This window comes from Hemicordylus capensis, chromosome 4, assembly GCF_027244095.1.
Source record: "Hemicordylus capensis ecotype Gifberg chromosome 4, rHemCap1.1.pri, whole genome shotgun sequence".
In the NCBI taxonomy this organism is placed as follows: domain Eukaryota; kingdom Metazoa; phylum Chordata; class Lepidosauria; order Squamata; family Cordylidae; genus Hemicordylus; species Hemicordylus capensis.
This window is the reverse complement of record NC_069660.1, coordinates 155432075-155456141: the sequence shown is the minus strand read 5'-3', so window position 1 is coordinate 155456141 and position 24067 is coordinate 155432075. Positions and strand designations below refer to the sequence as shown.

The 24067-nt window shown below is 43.7% G+C and overlaps 1 protein-coding gene across 2 annotated transcripts in view; it reads right to left on the bottom strand.

Moving 5' to 3' along the window:
• The window catches only part of STX6 (syntaxin 6), a 32353-nt gene that overhangs the window by 6691 nt on the left and 1595 nt on the right, over positions 1 to 24067 (bottom strand). Inside the window, exons 2-7 of one of the 2 annotated variants that reach the window (XM_053247205.1) lie at positions 14396 to 14565; positions 13104 to 13198; positions 10299 to 10361; positions 7597 to 7719; positions 6625 to 6731; positions 5314 to 5408 (exon numbers count right to left, since the gene is read on the bottom strand). In XM_053247205.1, the coding sequence (XP_053103180.1) occupies positions 5314 to 5408; positions 6625 to 6731; positions 7597 to 7719; positions 10299 to 10361; positions 13104 to 13198; positions 14396 to 14565 (653 nt within the window). The remainder of the gene's footprint in view (positions 1 to 5313; positions 5409 to 6624; positions 6732 to 7596; positions 7720 to 10298; positions 10362 to 13103; positions 13199 to 14395; positions 14566 to 24067) is intronic. The other variant, XM_053247204.1, reaches the window with a different exon arrangement.

Below are 24067 nucleotides of genomic sequence, written 5' to 3'. Positions count from 1 at the left end.
GTTCCATGCACATCCCTATTTTTAGTCTGTACTTTTCTTTTGGTCTATAGCAATAGTTTTCAAATGCTTTCCACTCAGGAAATATTTTTTACATTTGCTGCCACTTCTGAGTTTGCTGCGGAATCTCTAGGTATTGTAGAGGATTCCAAGGCATATTCTAGGTTACACAAGTTTCACAGCTTGTGAAGTTTCACAGCTTCACCATCACTTCATGTGAGCTGCAAATATGCCCTAGAACACATCTAGCACTTTAAGAGCCATAGTGGTGGGAAAGCTATCATTTGGACTATTGCTCCTCTTGCCACTGAAGTTCTCCTCTCAAGCTTCAAAGGAGCCCTAAGCCCCTACGCCAGAGCACAAGCGCTCCGTTAACCTCATTTTTTTGCTCATTTGTCGCCGCGGTGCGACAAATGACAAACACATGAGTAGACCCCCGACAGGAAGGGGGCTCGGGGATCTGTCCAAGATGCCCCGCGCGAGCGTGCGGGGCATCCTGGAACTTCTGGGGGCTGTGTGGCTCCTGATCCCCACAGCCCCTGCCGGCTCCGTGATGGAGCTGGCAGCTGTTTGGCCGCCCAGCTAAGAGCAGCTGCTCGTCTGCAGGGAGAGAAGGCTAAGCCCGCTCTCCCCGCAGACCACACTGAGGTGCTTCACAGCAATCGTGTGAAGCGCCTCAACATTTCTTCAGCTAAATCCTTTCCGCCCACTCTTGTTAAAGGGTTGAGAGCTCCTGTTTTAACAGTGTGCCCCTTATGCTGCACACACCTTCAGCTCAGGTACTCTATTGAGTGAATATATAAATACACTTGTGATTTTTCTGGTCTGTAACTTACTTACTAAAGATTACTTACTATATAAACACACAAACACATGTAAACATGTCCCATTAATTTCAATAAGACTGTTTATGAGCAACCATCTGGATGTAAGCCAGTGACTAGGGTAGCCTGTCTCCCTAACGCTACCATTTAAGTTTGTCTTTATGTATATACATCTGGGCAACTGACTGACATGAAACTCACAAACCAAACCACAAAAGATAGAAACATGCTGTTTTAGCAGGCAGATTCCAGACCTTGCCCAGACCTCCAAAAAAATGGAAAGCCTCAGAAAAATTCATTAAGTTCCCAGAAAATGTGGGGAAACTCTCCCACTGGAAAGGCATGGGATAGTGATAGCGTTAGGGTTAGTGCTGGGTAGGGCAGGGCTGGGGTTTTGTAGTTTTCTCAGGTACTTTTACACAAACACAAAGTCTGGACTTAGTAGTAAAACTTGCCTGCAAACAGCAAGGCCATTTTACTAGCATCTTCTATATACTTAATTCTCTAAGGCATACCTGTGGCTAATCCCACGTGTGGTGGCTCTTGCGAGAGTTTGGAGAGCTGCCAGATAGAACAGTGTTTCTCAACCACCGGTCCGCACGGCATTGGGTACCAGTCCGTGAGGCATCACTAATAAAAATAACACACCCCCAATAAAAAATTTCGGGCCGGCAGGGGCCACTGGGAGCTCTCCAGAGCTCGTTTCCAGGCAGCCCTCGCTGCTGGATAATGTTCATTTCACTTCCTCGAAATGAACATTATCCAGCAGCGAGGACTGCCTGGAAATGAGCTCCGGAGAGCTGCCTGAAATAGTTTTTTGGGGGGTGCCTGGGGATGGGGGTGAGGGGGGCAGCCCCCTTACTAACTGCTGGTCCAGGAAACTGCACATGAATAATGTACCAGTCCATGACTCCAAAAACATTGAGAAACGCTGGGATAGGCTAGCCACGGGCTGGGTGGGACAGAAAAAAGTGGTGGTGGCAGCGATGGCCAAAGAAAACTGTGGCCGGCTGGCTGGTGGCAGGACAAGCAAGACGACAAAATGGCGGTGGGCTGTGTGCCGTGCGGACAAAACGGCAGTGACAGCGGCCGGGAAGGAGGTGGTGATGGCTGCCAGCCGGCAAGCAGGCCAGTAGGAGGAGAAGGAAGAAGCTGGGCAAGTGGGGTGGTGGGTGGTGGGGAAGGCAGCGGCAGGGCAGGCAGCTAGAGGCGCAGATGCTCTGCACCCGGCCCAGCTAGTATACATTAAAACACTAATTTAAGTGTTACAATTAGGGGAAGAGGCTATTACAGTCACTGGCTCACATCCACACTTACCCATAAGCAGTCTTCTTGAAAATAATGGGACAAATTTACTTTAGGAGAGCACAGTATCTTCTAAATACCTGGACAGACCTCCGAGCCCGGGGGGGTCTACTCATCTGTCGCCGCACGCCATGGCAACAAATGACCAAAAAAATGAGGTTAACGGAGCGCTTGTGCTCTGGTGTAGGGGCTTAGGGCTCCTTTGAAGTTTAAGAGGAGAACTTCAATGGCAAGATGAGCGATACTCCAAATGGTAGCTTTCCCACTGCTATGGCTCTTAATTAATTTCAACAGGAGTGCAGTGCGTTCATTTTCTGAAGCCTGTCAGTCAGACTCAGGGAAAGGGTACATTGAGCTTTAGCACATTACTAGCCAATCAGGAAGAGGGTCTTCACCCTCCCCATCTGAAGTGAACACATCACTGAGCATGTGTCAACTTCAATCTGGTGATCTTCAGCTGGGGAACAAATATTGTGGCTATGGTGTAGGGAAGCGGGACTCCTGGAATACTATAGTACCCCCTTGTTGGGAACCCTTGTGTTCGAAGATTAAGATTTCCAGAAGGGTCTGGGTGACAACACTTGAGCTGCTTCTGTTACATAGGAACACAGAAGCTGCCTTATACTGAATCAGACCACTGGTCCATCTAGCTCAGATGAGTCTACACTGGCTGACAAGGAAAGTTACTCAACAGTTCCAATTAAAATTAAAAGGACTAGACAGACAATGCCTAACTTGGTTTCAGGCAGACATCTTTCCCAACCTTACCTGAAGATTCCAGGGATTGTACCTGGGACCTCCAGCATGCAAAGCAGATACTCTACCACTGAGCTATGGCCACATCCTCATTCTACCATGCTCTTAGTATCCCTCAAAGGAGGGTGAAAGGAGAACCTTGGAAGACTTTGTGGGATGAGCATTTGAAAGTGCTCTCATGTGTGTATACTGCCTAGAAATGCACCTATCAGGCAGTATAAATAGGATAATAAAAAACTATTTTGCCTACTGAAGCAGTTGGAAAAGCAGAAGGTAAAAGCTGCCAGAGACTAAGCTGACTAATACACGCCCATTTGGATTACTCTAGTTTCTACTGTAACTAGGTTACACTAGGTTATATCAGTCATCAAACCCACAATCTGAGAAGCAGATAAGTTAAAAGCCACCCTTATGTTCATAAGTTTACTTTGCATATGTATCTAGTGCCAATCTCATTTTCAAATAGGGAAGATGTCAAAGGAATGAAAAATTCTACAGTAGTAGGGGTATGCAATTCAAACCATTATGAGCAGGAGCCATAGATGTTTCATGCAAGGAACATTTGATCACAGGAGACTACATTTTGTATGGCCAGTACAGATATCTAATGTGCTCTCTCTCCCAGTCCCTTGATAGAAAAACAGTTTCTCCCTACTGCATAAAAATAACCATGTACTCCTCTGAGTATAAAATTGTTTATATATAATATTATATATATATAAATATATAAATAACACAACACAACACCTCTGAGCTCCTCGGAAGAGCAGGATCCAAGTGCAAAAATAAAAATAAATAAATGTACCACATGATATCGTCTTTAAATAGATTTGCTTCTCTCTAATCACATTTACTTAAAATATTCCTGCCCTGCCTCTTCAGCACACTGCTGCTTGCAATAAAACTCACTGCTGTACTGTTTTGAGTACCCAGGCTTCCACTAGTTGCCCTTCTCTCCCACCTTTAAAGCTCTGTGACTAGTTATTTGCTGGGATGGCACCAGTGAGTATTTGCGTTCCTGCTTGCAGGGGCTCAGAAGCCTCTTGTTAATCATATTCTATTTTAACCCCCTTCAGTGGGCCCAGACTGCCCAAAACAATGCCCGAGCTATTTTGTGGTTCTACAGAACCAGGGGAGGGCATTTTATCCCCGCGACCCTAAAACTTTTTCAAGCAAAACCATTGGCACGGTTACTGTATGGTGCCTAATTAGGTCCTTACCCAGATCTGTCCGCACTAGAAGTGGTGCAGTCTAAGTTCTTGAGAGCAATATTTCAGACACCCAAGTGCACCTCTAATGCGAGGCTCAGATTGGAGGTGGGTCTCATTAAAGTTGAGGCCAGATGTTGGCAAATGGCGCTGTTTTATTGGCTGAGGGTTTTTTCCTCAGACACCGGGCTGAGCCGCTTAGTATTAGAGGATTCCTATCAGTCGACCTGGAAGTGTGCTCTGAACCAAAAGATGATTGCCTTGGGCCCTGATCAGTCTGCCTTGCTTACTCAAAGTTTGGAGACAGCTAGGAAGCTCATTAAACAGAGAACAGAGGATATTGAGAGACAAATGGATATAGCGAGGGTATCTGACTTTCAGAGCCAGGAATCAGTCAGGTATAGTTTGGCCCCAGCATCCTATCTCACTATCTTGGAGGTGCCCCCACTTAGAAGAGTTTTTACTCTGGCAAGATGCAATGCCCTGCCTTCAGCCCTCTTAGAGGGCAGATATAGAGGGATTCCCTATGGGGAGAGGCTCTGACCATGTGGGGAGGGTCAAGTGGAAACGGTTACCCATGTGCTGTTGGAATGCTTGTTCTATAGAGATCTGTGTCGGGATCTCATTTACCCTTTGATGGCTAAATGCCCAGGTCTTCATTCTTCTCAGATGACTGGCAGGCTATTGAAAGGAAGCAATTGCAGCACCACCAGACAGGTAGCTAAATTTTGTAGCGCAGCCCTTCGTTTGTGTAAGAGTTTAGTAACGGGAAAATAGGTGATGGATTTAAGGCCAGAGCAACTTTTGCAGCTCCAGTGTGGCTAACTGCTGGTGGGCACGCAGGTATTGGGATCACTTGTATATCTTCAGTAAGTCTAACAACAAAATTTCCCCGAGCTCCTGAATTGTTTAACCCCTCTCAGATTCAGGAAGGCAACTGTTTAAATTTTGATCTCTATGTAATAATCGCATAAGTATGAAATTCTGCTGTCTCCTTTTATTCTTAGTTATGTATTTTTAGAAGTTCTGGTGGGTCCACTTTCAGTATCTTGATTCATGTTCAGGAGGATTTTTAAAACTTATTTGGTTTTATTGTTTGTAGTAGAAGTTTGATTGTTTTCTCTTCTACACTTGTTTTAATCTCATGCTGGTCGCTGATCAAAATAAAGAAATTTGACCCCCTTCAGTGAGAGAAGACTAACATTAGAATCTAGGCTACTTACCACTGGTCATATGTGACACTTTTGCAAGCTTTTTCATAACGTTATCTAACCGTGACTGAGTGCTGTCCAGCTCATGAGAAAAGTCATCCAACATACTGGAACCACAGGAAAACAGGACTAAGAACTTAATATAAACAGGAGCTTAATATAACATAAAACTAACAAAATAATATAAAAGAGCTTAATATAAACAGACAAAAGTAGCTGCAGTTGTAGACTGGCTTTGAAACAACACTTGGGGTAGGGGGAAGTTTCTTATAAAAACTTTGGTAGCTACATTTGAAAGTAGGTAAGACATGAAGCACACAAAGAGTGAGTCTCATGTTTGGAGTTTAAAAAAAAAAATTACAATTTTACTGCAACTGCAAGGGGCACCAAAATTTTGGGGTGTGTGTGTGTTTAACTCTTTCCCAATGGGTTATTTGTTAAAAAATACCCTACGCATGTTTCTCTCTCTGCAGGGGAAAAGATATGTCGGCTCAATGAAGCTCTTCTCACAATCCGTGAGAAGAGCTTCTGTCGGGTCTGCGGGGAGAGCAGGCATTCAGGGAGAGAATGGCTCTTCTTGACTTGTGAAACTTGAGAGTGGGCTCTTCAAATGCTATATGGCAGATCAATGTTTGTACTTTTGCAACATCTACTCTGCTCTGAACCTTACTCTACCACCCCCCGTTTCATTTTGAGACACAGTATCCCCAGGAAAGGAATAGTTTATTTGTCAATGGGTGTGAGCAGTCATCATTGATTCCTTCCCTTTTAAATGCCAGCATTTGCTATATATACACACTTTTTAAAAACACTGTTGGCAACACCAGATAAGGTTTCAAACTGAAACAGTTTTAGGCTTCACTATTTTAATCAAAAGCTTGCTTGATTAAGCACAAGCCAAGATGACTGTGCCATCCTACTTTCAGCACAAGTACTACATGTGCAACTCTAGAAACATATCTTATAACCCACTACCTGCTACAGCACAGGAAAACTAAACAGGACTAAATACTCAGATTTCTCAGTAAATACCAAACAATCTGGAGGACTTCGGACTAGATAAAACAGTAATTATACTTGAGGGCAAATTACTTTTAGTCACCTCAGCGGAGCTATCTAAATTGATTGCTTGAGACGCTGGCTGAGAGACCCGCTTGATCAGACCAAAGATTCACCTCATCTAGTATTCTGTTTCCAACAAAGGCCAGCCCTTTGTCTCGGGGAAACCCACAAGCAGGTATGATGTTATCAAAGAACTAAATTATTAACTGCTAATTATTAGGCATGTACGACTAGAGAGACTAAAATCTGTTCAAGACTCACACTGCTTGTTCATCCAGCTCCCCTCCGATGCGCTGGGACATGTTCTTTAGTACCCCAATGCTGCCAGAGACCAACTCCAACTGTTCATCCTGCTGTTCAATAATAAACTGGTACCCAGAAAGTGAGAGAAATAAATGTATTTAGTTAATCATGCATCCAGCTAGAACTGGCTTGGGAGTCCAGAGTAGGGGAAAAAATATGTTTTTGAAAATTAGATAATTCTTATTATGCAATAGCTATACAATCACAGAACAATATTCTTATTTGGTAACACTGGTTGGTATTTAACCTTGTATCTGAATGCATACAAAAATAAAAGTTTGAGAATTGGGATCTCAGAGCTGGCACAAGAGAGGCGGGGTCTCATTTCACATGGGTTGAGATTTTCCCTCCTAGATTCCTGCTTCTCCAAGCCTCAGAATAGAGCAAAGCTGCTCAGTTTTGGCCTTCAGTTCCCATAATCCCTGGCTATTGGTCACTGTGGATGGGGATTATGTGGATTATAGTTCAAAAACAGCTGGGGTATGTGTGTCTAAATTGAGTAAGCCTGGAATTCTGGAAAGAGGTTTGATGTTCACTCCCTTTGTTGCTCTGTGAATTCCACAAGTTCGCACCCAAGGATCATTGGACTTCCTCATTACAATCTATTGAACTACTTCCTGCTGCTTTCCTCTAAACAACCTAGGCCATCCTTGTTTCCTCAAACAGAGATTGTGCATGCCTGAGAATCCCACTAGCGGCCTGGAGATATCAACATTCTCAAGGCCAAATCTTATCTGAAAGACACATTAGCGGCTGACTGCCCCCCAGCCAGACTTGGCTATTTTTTTCCACATATCTGATCATCTAGTTGTTGAACTGTTACTGCATGCTCTGGCTTCTGATCTTCCAGGCCCCCATGACTGCTGTCCTGCCACACCCACACCCGGTGTCAAGGAGGACTGTAAAAGTTGGCCACAGGAAATATCCTACCTGCTGCTGTGCCTGATGCTCCTCAATGAAATGTGAATTTGCCAACTGCATTTCTTGATCTAAGCGGACATACTTGTCAGCCCCAGAACTCCAACTATGACTTCCACTTTCTCCCAGCAGCACCTGCACATCCATGAATAAAAAGGAATTAACTTAGCAGTCTGTGCATATACAATAGCAATCCTGACACATTCCTAAAATGACACTTTAAAGGAATGCCAAGTAACATGCTATCACTTTTCTGCTTTTGATACTGTGTACCTTATAGGCTGTTCTGCCTATTTCACTGTCTGTTTTCAAGCAAACTGTTATGGCAGTGAGCTTTTCCTACATAAAGGAAAACAGACAGGATGCCGGCAATGAAAAGGTTTGTAGCAATTTAAGATGGATTGTTAGAGATCCTGAAGTACAGCAACTCCAGCAATAAAGTTCCAGTTAGAAAGATGGGTGTCAGTGAGATGGAATGTGGGCACTATGGAAAACAAGAACTAGTCTGCCTACTTTCCTTTCACTTATCAAATTTGGTTCAAATCAGTTAGGTGGTCCACAAGTTAGACCTCTTGTGCCTCAAATGTTTACACATCCACCATCTTGAATCAGTGTGGATGACATCATCAAACTATGCCATTGTGGTATCCCTGTGTGTCACTCACTACACAATACCTAAATTGGTTCAAATCGGTTAGGCAGTCCACAATTTAGCCCACTTGCACCTCAAAAAGTGCATGCATCCGCCATCTTGAATCAGGGTAGATGAGGTGTCCCTACAACTATACCTGATTTGGTTAATATCAGTCTGGGCATTATTTCGTTAATATCAGTCTGGGCATTGATGGAGGTGATCTCATAAGTCTACTGGAAAGTAGGCTAACAAAAATGGGCTATGTTCTGAGGTGTAACTTGCTGGTTCAAAGCTAAGGGAGATCTAGGACATAATGAACACAGAGGATGTAGATGCAATTTGCTAAAGGGGGTCATAGAAGGATTTCACATGTGAAAGCAAAACTTAGTTAAGACTAGGGTGCCGTTCATACATCCCTCAAAAAATGCATGGACAGGAAGCCTCTGTCTGCTGGAATTTTGGGGGTGGGGGTAGGGCGAGGAGGCTCTGATCCACCACTGTCCTGAGCAGGCAGCAAGTGCAGGAGAGGCTCTGGAGACTGACTGGCTTGTCACTGTTTTGTCCCCACTCTGACAAGAGGATAAAAGAGGAGAAGTCACCACTTCTGCCTCTCACAAACTTATTTCCTTGGGCCTGCTACATTTGCCTATTCAGGGAAGATCATAGGAACATAGGAAGCTGTCATATACTGAGTCAGACCATTGGTCCATCTAGCTCAGTATTGTCTACACAGACTGGCAGAGGCTTCTCAAGGTTATAGGCAGGAACCTCTCTCAGCCCTATCTTGGAGATGCTGCCAGGGAGGGAACTCGGAGCCTAGATGCTCTTCCCAGAGCGGCTCCATCCCCTGAGCGGAATATCTTACAGTGCTCACACTTCTAGTCTCCCTTTCATATGCAACCAGGGCAGACTCTGCTTAGCTAAGGGGACAAGTCATGCTTGCTACCACAAGACCAGCTCTCCTCTCCAACCTGAGTAACACAAAAACTCCTTCCTACATGTTTGAAGGGATGTTTAAAGGGACGGGGGGGGGGCAGGGCAGACTCGCAAATGCTGAAGCTGCGACCAGCCGGCAAGTTCCAAACTTAACGGCTCTGCAAAAGCAGTTGGTGAGAGTTGGCCTTGGCTTGCTTGAGCTCTCACTGGTGCTGGCAGGAGGAGGAGAGGGAGCTGCTGCTACTGGAGGTTCTTCTTCCTTGTCGTCTTCCTGCTGCTGCTGGTTTGGGCGGGTCTCCTCCCAACTGCACCGGGCCCGGGACTTCGCTTCACTGGGTGAGAGCTTCACCAGGTGAGATCTGGTTTATACCAAACCGGCTGGCTTCAGGTGGGGGTGGGCGGTAGGCGAGAGATTTTTAAAAATGAATTGGGGGGCGAGGGGATAAGATTTTTTTTAAATTTTAAAATGCTTTCCCCCCCTTTAGTACTAAATGGTGCAGCAGAGCTGGTGTGTCTGGGGAAAGCCGGAGAACACACACTGCACATATAGCACCGTCAGTGGTTGGGGGCTCTGGTGCTGGAGAGGACTTTTGAGGATACCATGGACAGCCAGGAAAACCAACAAATGGATCACAGAACAAATCAATCCAGAATTTTCACATGAGGCACAAATGACCAGGCTCAAACTATCATACTTTGGACACATTATGCGAAAACCCAGCTCCCTTGAGAAGTCCATAATATTGGGAAAAGTTGAAGGAAAGAGAAGAGGATAACCAGCAGCAAGGTGGATGGACTCGATTACAACAGCAATGAATGCACCACTGATAGTCCTTAAAGGCCAAGTTGAAGACAGATCATCCTGGAGAGAATCTATCTATGTGGTCGCTAAGAGTCAACACCGACTTGACGGCACTTAACCAATCAATCAATCAATGTACTAAGCTTAAGATGGCAAGCAATACAATAAAGTATTCTCCTAATTACTGCAGACTTGTTATGCCCTTTCTGAAATAAGGCGATTTCCTTTCAGAAGCTTGACTTTATGAACAATACTGAAATACTAAATAACCGATACAAATGCCTCAGCTGCATCCAAGAAATTCTATGGCAAGGCAGAAGACAATCTAGCAACAGAACTGACCTGCCTGTTTTTCCTTTCAGTCAGTGCTTGAACAGAAGTATTTGACATTTGATCCTTCATATCCTATTCAGACAAAAAACAACATTCATAAGTTAGCATAATTAGACATAGTTTTTAAATAAAGTAGTTCTATAGTCTATCACAGACTTTACATCATATTGGGTAGCCCAACTTCAGTGCCTTTTTAAAAAAAGGAATCTATTCACACAAGCTTTTGGTGGTCAACTACTCAATTCAAGAGTAGGTAGGTATTTGTATGGACACTTGTGCCAGTTATATTAGCAAATCTAAATAATGCTATCTAATTTAGGAGATAATGAATACTTGAGCATTCTTGTCAGAACAATCCCTGGTATGGCACAAACAGAACAAGTGGTAGGCCACTGTGTGAAACAGGATTCTGGACTAGATGGGCCTTGGACCTGATCCAGCAGGGCTGTTCTTATGTTCTAAGTTTGCCACTGCATTTATGTTGGTGGTGGTGGTATAGGGCAACACACATTTTGATTTGTATCTTGACTATCAAACAAGATTTTTGGAGAATTACAATTTAAAATTAACGAGGCAACAAGGTACTTTTTACCTTTAGACCCTAAAACAATTCCTCTATGCTCTCTCAAATACTGTTAATGGGGGGAAAAAGACTTAGATATAATGAATTTATTAATAACTGGGGGGAAATGTATTGCAGATAACGAGGAAAAAACCAGAGCCACCTGCTGCTTCAAACAGGTTTATGAGGACTTTAACTACTGTCAAAATGCCAACTAACTTATATATGAGGAGCTGTGCTAAAGGGACACATTTATAGAGAAAATGATATTTTTCATAATGCTCTGGAACTGTAACTACTGTCCTTATGTATTTTTTGCTACACTGTAAAATCTCTTCTCTCTCTCTCTTTTTTTTTAATTTAGAAAAATAGAAAGATAAAGTATGGCTGCTTGTGTATTTTTGATCAGTAGGCACTGTGAATGATAAGTAGAACTAAGGGAGCCTATTTTTTAAACTGCTTTTTAACATAGCAACACCACTTTGTAACTCATGTGCTGACAGTCTGGTATAAACTAAATTCACAGCACATGGGAGGGGATCCTAGGTAAGCGTGGTGATTCTCTTTATTTAGCAGGGGGAAAGTAGCTGGCCCTATCCACACCCAGCACATTACCTCCACTGACTGTTGCTGGTCTCTATCCTATGTTTCTTTTTAGATTTTGAGCCCTTTGGGGGACAGGGATCCATCTTATTTATTTATTATTTCTCTATGTAAAACGCCCTGAGCCATTTTTGGAAGGGCGGTATAGAAATCTAATGAATGAATGAATGAAGAGTGCGCTGTGAATTTAGTTTATACCTGACTGTCATCAGCACGTGGGTTACAAAGTGAAGATGTCTGTACTTTGAGTAGCTTCCAACATGGCAGATCCCAAAAAATACCCTATGTGAGCGCACTTATCTCACTTCCTTTTGGAAAGTAGGCTAAAAAAACAAAACCAACCATGGTAGTCACTGATCAACTCCTGAAGTAATAGAGAGGCTCCATTAGGCAGCCATACAGAAGCAAGTGTAGGTTTCTGCATCAAAAACAGGCTGTGTTCTACTTTTATCAAGGCAGCTGTAGCAAAAGGATGCCAATGTACATTGGGAACGAAATGCTGAAGTATCGATCAAGAATTCAATGGTTTCTTTACGTTTGGCTATGAAAAATGTTTGAGTCCAGCAGTTGTTGAATTTCTAAATATGCCTGCTTTGGCTGCCAGGTTGTGATCCAGAGATTCCCCCTGTACTCTTTTATATCTTCAGCTGAATAGGGAGATGATGCAGTGGTAGTGTTTGCTGATTTCTCCCCTGATCCTTTTGTCTACCCTTGCACACTGCAATGAACAGTGTGCTACTCAGCAAGTGGAAACAAGGAGCAGGGGAATTTATTTATTTATTTATTTATTTATAATTGTATACCGCCCTTCCAAAATGGCTCAGGGCGGTCATTTGGTCCTCCTACCTTGTCTGCTAACTCACCAACAAATTTAAAGGTACAGGAAGAATCTCTGGGCTCCAACCCCAGGTAACCTAGTTTGATGGTTTACTACCATACCAAGCCATTCCTCAAAGGACGGTGAAGCTAAAATAAATGCTACAATCCATAGCCAATTTATTCTACAGCAAGAAATTTAATAGGAATGCTCCCTGGAGCATAGATTGTAACTTTACTCACTTAGTTGTACTTCTTATCGTAAGACTGTTAAAGGCAATGCATTCCAGTTATTTCACAACTAACCAAATGCTCCTCTTTTTCTTCCTAACCTAGCACTGCTGTTCCCCCAATACTTCATACATGCATTTTGACCACAATTCAGAGAACTTCTTTGCAGACATTTAGAAGGACTTTTGTCCTTTAAAAAAAAAAGCAAACTTGCCTGCTAATAACTTTTGTAGCTCACCAAGTTTTGCCCTGCAGTGCAGATGGAAGTGAAGGACTGCTGTTACCAAAAATAGTCGAAAGCCTTATTGTGTGCATGGAACAAGTTGTGCAGTTCTCTGGATCAGGGCCTGCCCTTGGGTTTTTTGCAACTTATATTTTGAATATAATTCTGCTTTAATTTTTAAAAAATTGAACAAATAATTCAATTTCAAACACTTATCAGGGTTTGGGGGGGGGAACAGAATCAAGTATTGCAAACTATGTTTATATCTCACTTGCTCTTAGGAAAACTGAATTTCCCCCATCCAACTGATCTATGAAATGGCTAGAATTTCTTGTTCTATATTACAGAGTACCTCCCCAAACAAACTCAAATTACTTACCCTGACAACTTGTCGTGTGCTTGTGATAAAAGCTTTTCTTACACTCAGTTCTGTTGCATCAAGGTTGAATTTTCGGGGATTTGCTTCAACAATGCGTTGAGAATAGTCAGTTAAGGAAACATTCCTACATAGCTTCTAACCATTATTAATGGGGCCTTTAATGGGTTTCTGCCTGGACACAACCAACCAGAACAATTAGATGCATTCCCTCCAAAACCCAGCAGCAAAACAACTTTTTACCTTGGACATCGCTGTCATTTGGAGGCTGCAACCTTTTAACCCCTGCAGAGCTTTATAGAACCAGAAGGAACATAGAACAAACTAATACAAAGAAAATAATTTACAAAATAGATAGGGAAAGACTCATTCCTTCACAGAGACCATTAGAATTGCTCAATTTATAACTAAATTAAAGCAGTACAAAAATCTAGAGAGGGTTTCAAAATACATTCTAAAAATAAGCTATAGAATGCATTTCTTCTGGTTTTTCCTTATGTAAAGAAACCACTGGTTCTGGTTGCCTGTGGTAGGAATCACGGTGTACACCTCTTGCGGGGGCGGCAGGGGGAGAAGTAAATAAAAGGAGAGATCAGAGTTGAAGAAAAGGGACAGCAGACTGCTGTGTGAGCTGAGAGGCTGGAAGGTTGGTAGACTAGCTGGGTAGGGTTGGGCTGAAGCTGCTGGGGAATTAGCAGTGAGGGAGCTGGGTCTACTGGAACCCGCTAGGCCTTAGTTTAGATGGCTAGCAAGCTTGTCTGTCCAATAGTTTTAAAATTATACTCTTGTTTAACTGAATTGTTCCGTTTGTTCCTGTAATCTGTTTATTTTTGAAGATTATATTCCAGTAAACCTATTCTTGTTGTTCACTATTTTTGTATTGTCTCCATCTGTTGTTTTGTTCCCACCTCCCACCTACTTGCTCTACTGATTTACCACATTACTGAGTTTGTGTTATAACTGAGAGACAGGGGTTTCAGTGACTGGATGTGGAACCAGTCAAAAAAGCTAAAAATCCCACACTGGTGGCAACAGGTGCTTAAACAGAGGGCCAGCCCTCACAGTCACTTAGCTGAATGTATGCTGAACTAGACAAACGAGAACAAACATGCACCTTTTAATCTTAAGGAATAACTTGCCATGTAAGATTCTAAACAAACATTTTGGTCTAAACAGTACTCCAATGTGACAAATTACAGTATATGAAGACTTCTGATTTATTAGACTGAATAACTCTGTTTCAAAACCATATGGTCTCCTGGGTAAAGTTAATTGACTGACAACCCAAAGGATATTAATAGTTTCATCTAAGTCTTCAAGATCCCACTCTATGCTCCTTAGATTGTTCCTCAGTTCATTAGTGGTCCAGTCAATTTCCTCTCTTGTAGCTGTGCATGGATCTTGCAGGAGCTCTGTCCATCTTTGGAACAGCCCCTGAGCAGTGTTCACTGCTTTCTGAACCTCCCTGGAAGTGAAGGAAAAAACTCATTTCTTTGATACAAGAAATATATTTTTTCATCATCATCATCATGGAAGATGCCAATACAATCTGTGAGCATTTTCTATTTCTATCTCTCTCTCACCCCGCCCCACCCCCCATAGGAACTCAAATACTCTGAATTCACTATCAGTGGAAGTGAAACAGGACTACTCCAACATAAAAAAGTGGTTTTTACATACTGGAAGTATTCCCTAGGTAGGCAAAGGTATGTATTTAAAATACTTCTATCCCACCCCTCCAGCACACTGCTACTTGAGGCTGCTTACAACAAAAAGGAAAATACAATAAAAATATGACAAAGAGCAACAAAATTAAGAGCAACACCACAGAAACTAAAGTTGATTACTGGAAAGCCAATTAAAACCAGATTTAAACACATCCCTTGAAAGAGGATGGTTTTTGAGCTCTTTTAAAAACTCATTAGGGAGACTGGCAAAGCTCCTCTGGGATGGTGTTCCAAAAACAGGGGCCACTACTGAGAAGGCCCTCTCCCTGGTCCTCTCCAACTGAATCTTGCCAGCAGTACAGCCAAGAACAGGGCCTGCAAGGAAGAATGAAGGATCCTGGCTTATATCTCCAGCTGTTATTGGACTACAACTCCCATAAGCCCCTGGTGGCGCAGTGGTAAAACTGCCGCCCTGTAACCAGAAGGTTACAAGTTCGATCCTGACCAGGGGCTCAAGGTTGACTCAGCCTTCCATCCTTCCGAGGTCGGTAAAATGAGTACCCAGAATGTTGGGGGCAATATGCTAAATCATTGTAAACTGCTTAGAGAGCTCCAGCTATAAAGCGGTATATAAATGTAAGTGCTATTGCTATTGCTATAATCCCCAGCCACAGTGGACAATAGCCAGGGATTATGGGAGTTGTAGGCCAACATCTGCAGGAGAGCCAAAGTTGAGCAGCCCTAATATAGGTGAATATGGTCTAACAGATACATATAGAAGTACAGACTGTACACATTTGAAAATTAAGTGTTAAGGAAAACAAAACAACTCCTAGAACTGCTCTGAGAGCTTCTAGGACCTCAGAGGATGTTATTGGCATACAAAAACAATGTAAACCCAACAAATTCATTTCATTGTCTGGAAGGTGGGAGGAGATCACCTTCTACTTTTTGTTTGTGAGGGGAAAGATGGTTATGCTCAGAGTTCCCTCTGAGGCGTGTGCATGTGCGCATGCTCACACGTTTTTGGATGTCCATTCAGTTAATTTTAGATCCCACTCAGGTTGAATCAGGAAGGTCCCAATCTGAATCCATGTGTGCACACACTGCCTTGATACAGCCGCTCAGAACATAACCCATTCCGCACAAATGAAAAAAATTAGAGAGAACACTGGTCATACTGCTGTTGCCCAATCACAGCTACATTGAGAACTTGAATTTTCCATTGTTTTATAAAGGAAGCAGTCACTTCCATTCCTGTCTAAATGAATTGGAAGTCATGCAGATGATGTGAGTCTATCAATCAATTAAGTCTATGGCTGAGAGTAGCAGAGATGGAATGTTTACAATGCAAAAAAACCCACAAACAAACAAACCAACCAAAAAACCCCACCATGAAAATGAAGGGCAGGGTGGGGAGAAGAAACTGGCCTGCTTAAGCCCTTAACAGCTTATAGTAAGTGGGTTGTGTCCTAAACTTTCACACTGAGGTGCTCCATGGCTGCAAGCTCCTTCCATGAATGAAAGGGCAGTTGTATTGCAGAAAAATTCCAAAAGAACTTTTTGTATGAGTGCAACTGTATATAGGAGTATAAGGAGTTTGTGGCCACAGAGCACCTCTGCGTGAAAGGTTATTATGCAACCCAGGATCCTGGAGCGGGAAAGATGAGTGTATGTCTGTATGTGTACCATGATGCAAAATGACCCCAAACCACCTGCACGATATAGGAATGTTTCAGGCAGAAGGAAAGGGGCGGGGGAACACCACATTTTCCCTTTCCTAAACTGCCTCCCTGCTACACAGCAATAAAATGCTGAGGTTCAAGGCAAGCAGGAAACCTAGCACTATATAGCAAAGCAGTAAACACTCAAGAGGATGAAAAAGAAAAAGATGTCTTTTTCCTTCCCCCCATGGACCTCACCCTTCAAGGCATGAACAGTACTAAGACTCCTGCTCCAGGCTTGAGGGAAGTCCTCTTAAGGGCTGGTGATGCACTGCAATATTTTGTTTCAGGTCCCACTTATAGTATATAGTTCTTATATACCTGAACCCAAATATGATGAGCTTGACTTTACTGATGGGTAGATTCAGAAAGCATGAGCTAGTTTCCACTCTTACCCAGCCAGATTCTCTTTGTATGGCAGAGAGGGGTGTGTGTGTGGGGGGGGTGTACATGCACAGCTCTCTGACATACACCCCACTTCACTGTGCACATACAATCATGTGATCTGAGGGCTACATGCATACAGTTGCATGCATAGTTGCATGCACAGTATACACATAGTTTTTTGCCCTTGGGAACAGGGGGAGGGGGAACAGATGAGGTAATTAAGTCTACATGTATGTTACAAATTATCCTCCTTGCTGCAAGTAAATTACATCTCTACTATGCCTCTAAGAGTATTTGGGGGGAAATTAATTAACATCCAGATTAACAATAGCACATAGGGGGAAAAACCCTTATGTTGCACATAAGATAAAAGGCTATTCTTAGAGGCTGTCCTTATTTATTTATTGTTAGATTTATATACTGCCTTTCATTAAAAACAATCTCAAGGCGGTTTACAAAAGTTAAAACACATAATAAAAATGAATTAAAAGTATTTAGCTAAAAATATAAAAACAATCTGATATTAAAATATATAATATACAAATACAGAAAACTATACATGGATAAAAACACACAGAAGCAGCAATAAAACAATCATGTAAAGAGGCCTGGATAAAAAGCCAAGATTTAACCAGCTTTCTAAAAACTGTGACTGAGTCTGAGAAGCGAATGGCCACTGGGAGAGCATTCCAAAGTCTGGGGGCAGCAAGAGAGAAGGCCCTGTCCCGAGTGCATGACAACCTAGCCTCCCTCATTGTCAGCACCTGGAGCAGAGCCCGCTCAGATGATCTCATTAAGCGGGCAGCAACCCTTGGGAGCAGGCGGTCCCTCAGGTATCCCGGGCACAAACCGTTAAGGGCTTTAAAGGTCAAAACCAGCACCTTGAATTGGATCTGGAAACACACTGGTAACCAGTGGAGCTCTTTCAAAATAGCTGTGATGTGATCACACCGGGCAGCTCCAGATAGAACCCTAGCTGCCGCATTTTGTACAAGCTGCAGTTTCTGGATATTCTTTAGGGGCAGCCCCACGTAGAGCGCATTGCAGTAATCCAGCCGTGATGTGACTAAGGCATGGGTAACTGTGGCCAGATCTGCCTTCTTGAGAAAGGGACGCAGCTGGCACACTAGCCGAAGCCGTGCAAAGGCACCCCTGGCCACCGCCTCCACTTGAGCTTCCAAAAGCAGGGCCGGATCCAGTAGTACCCCCAAGCTGCGTACTTGCTCCTTCAAGGGAAGTGCAACCCCATCCAGAACTGGTAAAATCTCCTCATCCCAATTGGCTCTCCTACTGACCAGCATTACCTCCGTCTTGTCTGGATTCAGTCTCAGTTTATTAGCCCACATCCAGCCCATCACGGCCTCCAATCCCCAATTCAGGACATCCACCGCCTCCCTAGGATCTGGTGACAAGGAGGAATAAAGCTGAGTGTCATCTGCATATTGCTGACAACTCAGTCCAAGTCTCCGGATGACCTCTCCCAGCAGCTTCATGTAGATGTTAAATAGCATGGGGGACAAAATCGAACCCTGCAGGATCCCACAGGCCAATGGCCATGGAACCGAGCAGAACCCAGCACCACCTTCTGGACCCTCCCCCCAAGAAAGGAACGGAGCCACTCCAACACAGTACCTCCAATTCCCATACTCAAGAGGCGGTCCAGAAGGATACCATGGTCGATGGTATCGAATGCCGAGAGGTCCAGTAGAACCAACAGGGATGCACTCCCCCTGTCTAGCTCCCAGCGAAGGTCACCCACTAGAGCGACCAAGGCAGTCTCAGTCCCATATCCGGGGCGGATGCCAGATTGAAAAGGGTCCAGATAATCCATATCATCCAAGACCTTCTGCAGCTGGGACGCCACCACAAGCTCTATCACCTTGCCCAAAAAGGGAAGGTTAGATGTAGGTCTATAGTTGTCCAGGTTGGAGGGATCAAGGGAGGGCTTTTTTAATAGTGGTCTTACCACCGCCTCCTTGAGGCACAATGACATCCTGCCCTCCCTTAATGAAGCATTAATGATCACCTCCAACCTGTATCCTCCCTGGCAGCTTTTATTAGCCATGAAGGGCAAGAGTCAAGAGCGCATGATGTCGCCCGCACACTGCCCAGGATCTTGTCCACATCCTCAGGCTGCACTAACTGAAAAGAATCCAACACAACTGGACCAGATGGTACCAAAGGCACATCTGCCGTAACTGCCAAAACTCTGGAGTCCAGGTCAGCACGGATGCGAGCAACTTTATCTGCAAAGTGGCAAGCAAACTGATCACAATGAGCTGTGGATGATTCCTCCCCCATTACCTGGGGGGGATGTACTGTGGAGAAATGTTTTTACCACACGAAACAGCTCTGTTTGTCTGCACTGAGCAGATGCAATGGAGGCGGAGAAAAAACATTTCTTTGCCGCCCCCACCGCCACGGAGTAGTCCCTAAGATGGGCTCTAGCCCGTGTTCGATCAGATTCGGCACGGCTCTTCCTCCAGCGTCGTTCTAGCCGTCGTCCAAGTTGGAGGCCAGATTGGTTGTGGGGGACGCCAACTAGATTCTTTTATTTCAGATAACATTTTAATTACAGCCTACATCTAATCTAGTTGGATTATTTGGACAGGACAGCATACTACTCAGGTTTGGCAGGTGTGCGAAGGGGACTCCCATTTTGCAAGGTAGAAGGTGGGGGAAGTGATCACTTGCAAGGCTTTTCCTCCTACCTTATTAAACAGCTGGGTACAGCTGTTGAGTAGGACAAAGTCCCCCTAGTCAGTGGGAACCTTGCAGACTATGACCCCCCCCCCCCCACACACACACATCCTACCCTGCTTTTTATGAGTGCATGATTGCAAAGTGGGAGTGTGCACAGCTCCCAAACCCAGGTAGGAAGCTTGTTGTATCCTATTGCTGGTCATGAGAACCAGCCTATTCTGTGTTGGAAAGACCTGTAAGAAGTATGGCCTTAGAGATACCACTTGGAAAGTGTGGGTATGGTTAGTATTCTTCAGGCACTCATTTTATTATGTGTTCAAAACTTCATTTCTGTTAGAAGGGGAGTTTCCCCATTCATTAACTTCACCTCATTGTTCCTTCCGTCATATAAAACTGTCTTTCCCCCTATTTTCCGATACATTTAAGCATCTCTGAACACTTATTTTAAAACCAACTATTCAGATAGAAAAAACCCTTTCCTGGCAACTAACCCTCTAAGCTATTTTGCAATAATCTGCAAAATTTCAAAGAAATATCAAACATCAGTTTGGTGGAAATTCATGGCACCAAGCTGTTTGTATACAATTTACAAAAGAACTTTGGTTTTGGCTCCTCAGAACTGAGGGTAAGACCTAAATTAAAACAAACACCCTTTACGGACCATCTCTTCTAAGTCAGTTTTCTAGTGACAGACTGTAACACACTCACTGAGAATTAAGATTACTAAAAATTTGGGCACCAGCCAATTTTTGGAGCAGTTAAGCATTATCTTGACTGAGTGGCAAGCAGAAGGGTGGAGGAGCTCTTAGTCAGCAGATATCACTAACCTACCAACAGGGGTCAAGAAATGCTGGCTCAGTTCATGAGCCAGGCAAAAATATTTTACTCATCAGATGGTTCTTTGAGCTATATTGGTACATTACTCATCAGGACTTTTTTCATTTTTCAGGCATCATTTTTAACTCATCAGACTAGTAGTTTTCTGGAGCCTGAGTATTAGAGTCTCGACAAGCACCCATTCAAAAGTTAGCAAACTGTTCATACAGTGAAATTATTCACATCTGCGCAAAAGCGGGCTGGGCTGCATTAGCCCACTTTTGCGTGGCCGTGAGAACCACCGAGCTTGTGGGCAAGCCCGGTGGTTCTCTGGTGGCTAGCCTGCCTAGAAACCCCTACCCCTAAATGAGTTTAATGAAGGGAGCGCTCCGTTAACCTCGTCCTTTCGATCATGTGTCAGCCGCAACTGCTCATGTGTGGGGAGAGTGGGCTAAGCCCGCTTTCCCTACCAAACCCCACCTGGCACTTCACACGGGTCGTGTGAAACGCCTCAGTGTATTCATGTCGAAAGGTTAGCCTAATTTTGCCTTTTTTAAAAAAATAAAAGGAATTTGACCCTTGCTAGAATGAAGAGGTGAAGAGGATAATCCTAGATTCATTAAATAATTTAGCTTCATGCCGCTATTTCATAGAATCATAGATTTTTAGAATTGGAAGGGACTTTGGAGGTTTTCTAGTCCATCCCTGTTCAGGGCAGTAAACGACTACAGCATCTCTGACAGATCTCTAGTCTCCAGAGAAGGAGATCCTCTACCACGGCATGAGACAGACTGTTCTACTGTCAAACAGCTATTATATTTAGGAAATTCATCCTAATGTCTAGTCTAAATCTGCTTCCTTGTAATTTCCATCCACTGGTTTTAGTCCTGGCCTCAGGAACAAAAGAGAACAAGTCCACTCCTTTCTCTAAGTGATAATCCTTCAGATATTTGAAGATAGCTGTCATCTTATATCCCTTTAGTTTTCTTTTCTTCAGGCTAAACACATTCAGTTCCATCAACTGTTCCTCATAGGACTTGGGTTTTCAGATCCCTCACTATCTATGCCCTCTTCTGAATCCATTCCAGCTTATTAATACCTTTCTTAAAAGGATCACTAATTTTGTCACAAACCATATATGAGTAGGTTCACCCATGACCTAAACCACATTCTATTAAGCAAAAGTGCCTACAGCCACAGAATTTCTACCTAATCAAGGAATAAAACCATGGATGCAGTATGGGAAGGAAGAGGAGAGATAAACTTGTGTTTTCCCCAGGCAAAACATATCCCAGGTCATGGTCTGAAGACCCATGCTACAACCACCTTGCTGAATTTAAGTAGGCTTAGATCTGGTCTTGTCTGTTCTGGTCTCCCCCAATGTAATCTCCTTTTTTTTTTTAAACAGTGCCTGCTTTTGGATGCGGGGCTTAGATGTGGTAGTGCTTACCTCACTTTTATCGTGTGTGTGTGAGTGTGCGCTCTCTCTCTCTGGGCAGCAGCAGATTTAGTTTGAAGCGGTAGTTCTGTTTTGGGCAGATGGCGGCTGCTGCTGGTACTAACCTTTCCAAATCTATAAAGCAGGAAATGACAGTAGGTCATTTCCTTTTGCATTCTACACTAAAAAAAAGATGGCAATCAGAATCAGCTAGCTGCTGGGAACACTATCACTGCAAAAGCTGCTCAATCTGCTGCAGGCCAGAGAGACACCATTATTTTGAGAGAGAGAGAGAGAGAGAGAAGCCCTGTCACCTGGACATAAAAATCAGGTCACCAATGGCGACCAGATGCATGGCTAGGAAGACTGATCTGGCTAGGTGACTGCCTGGGGAAACTGTGTAACCCCTCCCAATTCAGCAGAGGCTCCTTTTCAAGTAGTGGCTCTCATATTTAGCAATGGCAGATCAACTGTCGCTCATCAGAGAAAAAGCAGGATATACTCTCTCTCTCTCTCTCTCTCTCTCTCTCTATCCCCCAACCCAGCACAGCATTCCTCCAATGGCTGCTGTTGGTATGACCCTTTTTAGATTGTGAGCCATTTTAGAACAGGGTAGAGATGTGAAAAAATCTGGGAAAATTCAGGAACTGCCCCACCCACCCACACGTTTTCCTCTAAAAAATGGATATTTTCTTTTGGAAATATGAATATTTTATAAAAGGTGTTCAAATATATTCATGTGTGTTCTGGCCTTTACTCTCCTAAGCTTCTTGCTTGCTTCAGATTCCTCCAAACATCAAAAGTTGATGTTGAAAATTGAAGAAACTGGCTTAGAGAGATACTGGATTATTTGGAGTTCAGTAGACTGCAGTCCATTTGTAACAAAAATTAAACAACATTTAAAAGTAAACTACAACATTTGGACTAACTTTCTGATTAAACTATACTTCTAAATGCAATATACCAAATATGATCAATGGTATGAGCAAAGCAGGTTATACATAATAAATACTCCTAAGGAAACAATGTGACTTCAGACCTGTAAAGGTTGCTTTATTGCTTATATTTCACTTTCCCCCTAAATTCCTGTTTTAAAAAACTGGGGGGAAATTGTTTTTTTCATCACTTCAAAATTTCTGAAAATTTGACATCTCTAGAACAGGGAACTATTTTCTTATTCTTTTTGCTATGTAAAACACCTTTGTGAACTGGTTTGTTTAGAAGCAATATATGCTTCTTAATATATAACAATGTACACCACCAACTTGAATTCCATGACAGAAGAAAGTTGAGATAGAACTGTAATAAAACAACAAATTACACAATGCATTCAGTATTGGGAAAATACCACCTCACAGCAGTCATAACTTTGTGGGAAAACAATTGCATGGCATCAACAGATAGATAACAACTGTACCCTCCTACCACTAAAGAGTGTCTTTCCTTTGGAAAAGCTATGGGTATCGTCCTGTTAAGTATGAGCTAATACTTCAGTCCTATACATAGGACTAAGATGCTTAGTGTCACTTAAAGAAGGTTCAGGACGCTGTCATATTGTGCCAGTGCTTAATCCCCCCCCCCGTCCCCCAAGATGCCAAGGCTCAGGCTTGGATGCAAGCCTGGGGCGGGGAAGAAAGGAGACTGGGGCAGAAGGGGCGGGGGAGAGAGGATAAGGAGTGGCACAGGCGGGATAATGGTGGCGGTGGCAAGAAAGCAGAGGCGAATGGGCCAGAAGGTGGGGGGCCACGGAGACTGGGGGAGAAGGGGGAGGGAGGAGAGGAGACTGGGGCAGAAGGGGGAGGGAGGAGAGGAGCGGGTGGGCAAGAAATAATGGTGGGCGAGCAGACAGGCAGAAGATAAATAATGGCGGCGGTGGCGAGAAAGCAGATGAGAATGGGCCAGAAGGCGGGGTGTGTGGAGACTGGGGCAGAAGGGGGTGGAGGGAGAGGAGCGGGTGGGCGAGAAATAATGGTGGCTGAGTGGGCGAGAGGCAACTGGGGCAGAAGGGGGCGAGAGGCAACTGGGGCAGAAGGGGGCGAGAGGCAACTGGGGCAGAAGGGGGCGGGGGCGAGAGGCAACGGGTGGGGGAAGTGGACAGAAGGTGGGGGGAGTGTACTGCCACACAGATGCTCTGTGCGGGTTCAGTTAGTATATACTAATTTGTCTATTTTGTGAGCACACTAAGTGTCAAATTTCCTACAACACCTAGTGTGCACACTTTTGCCATAGTTA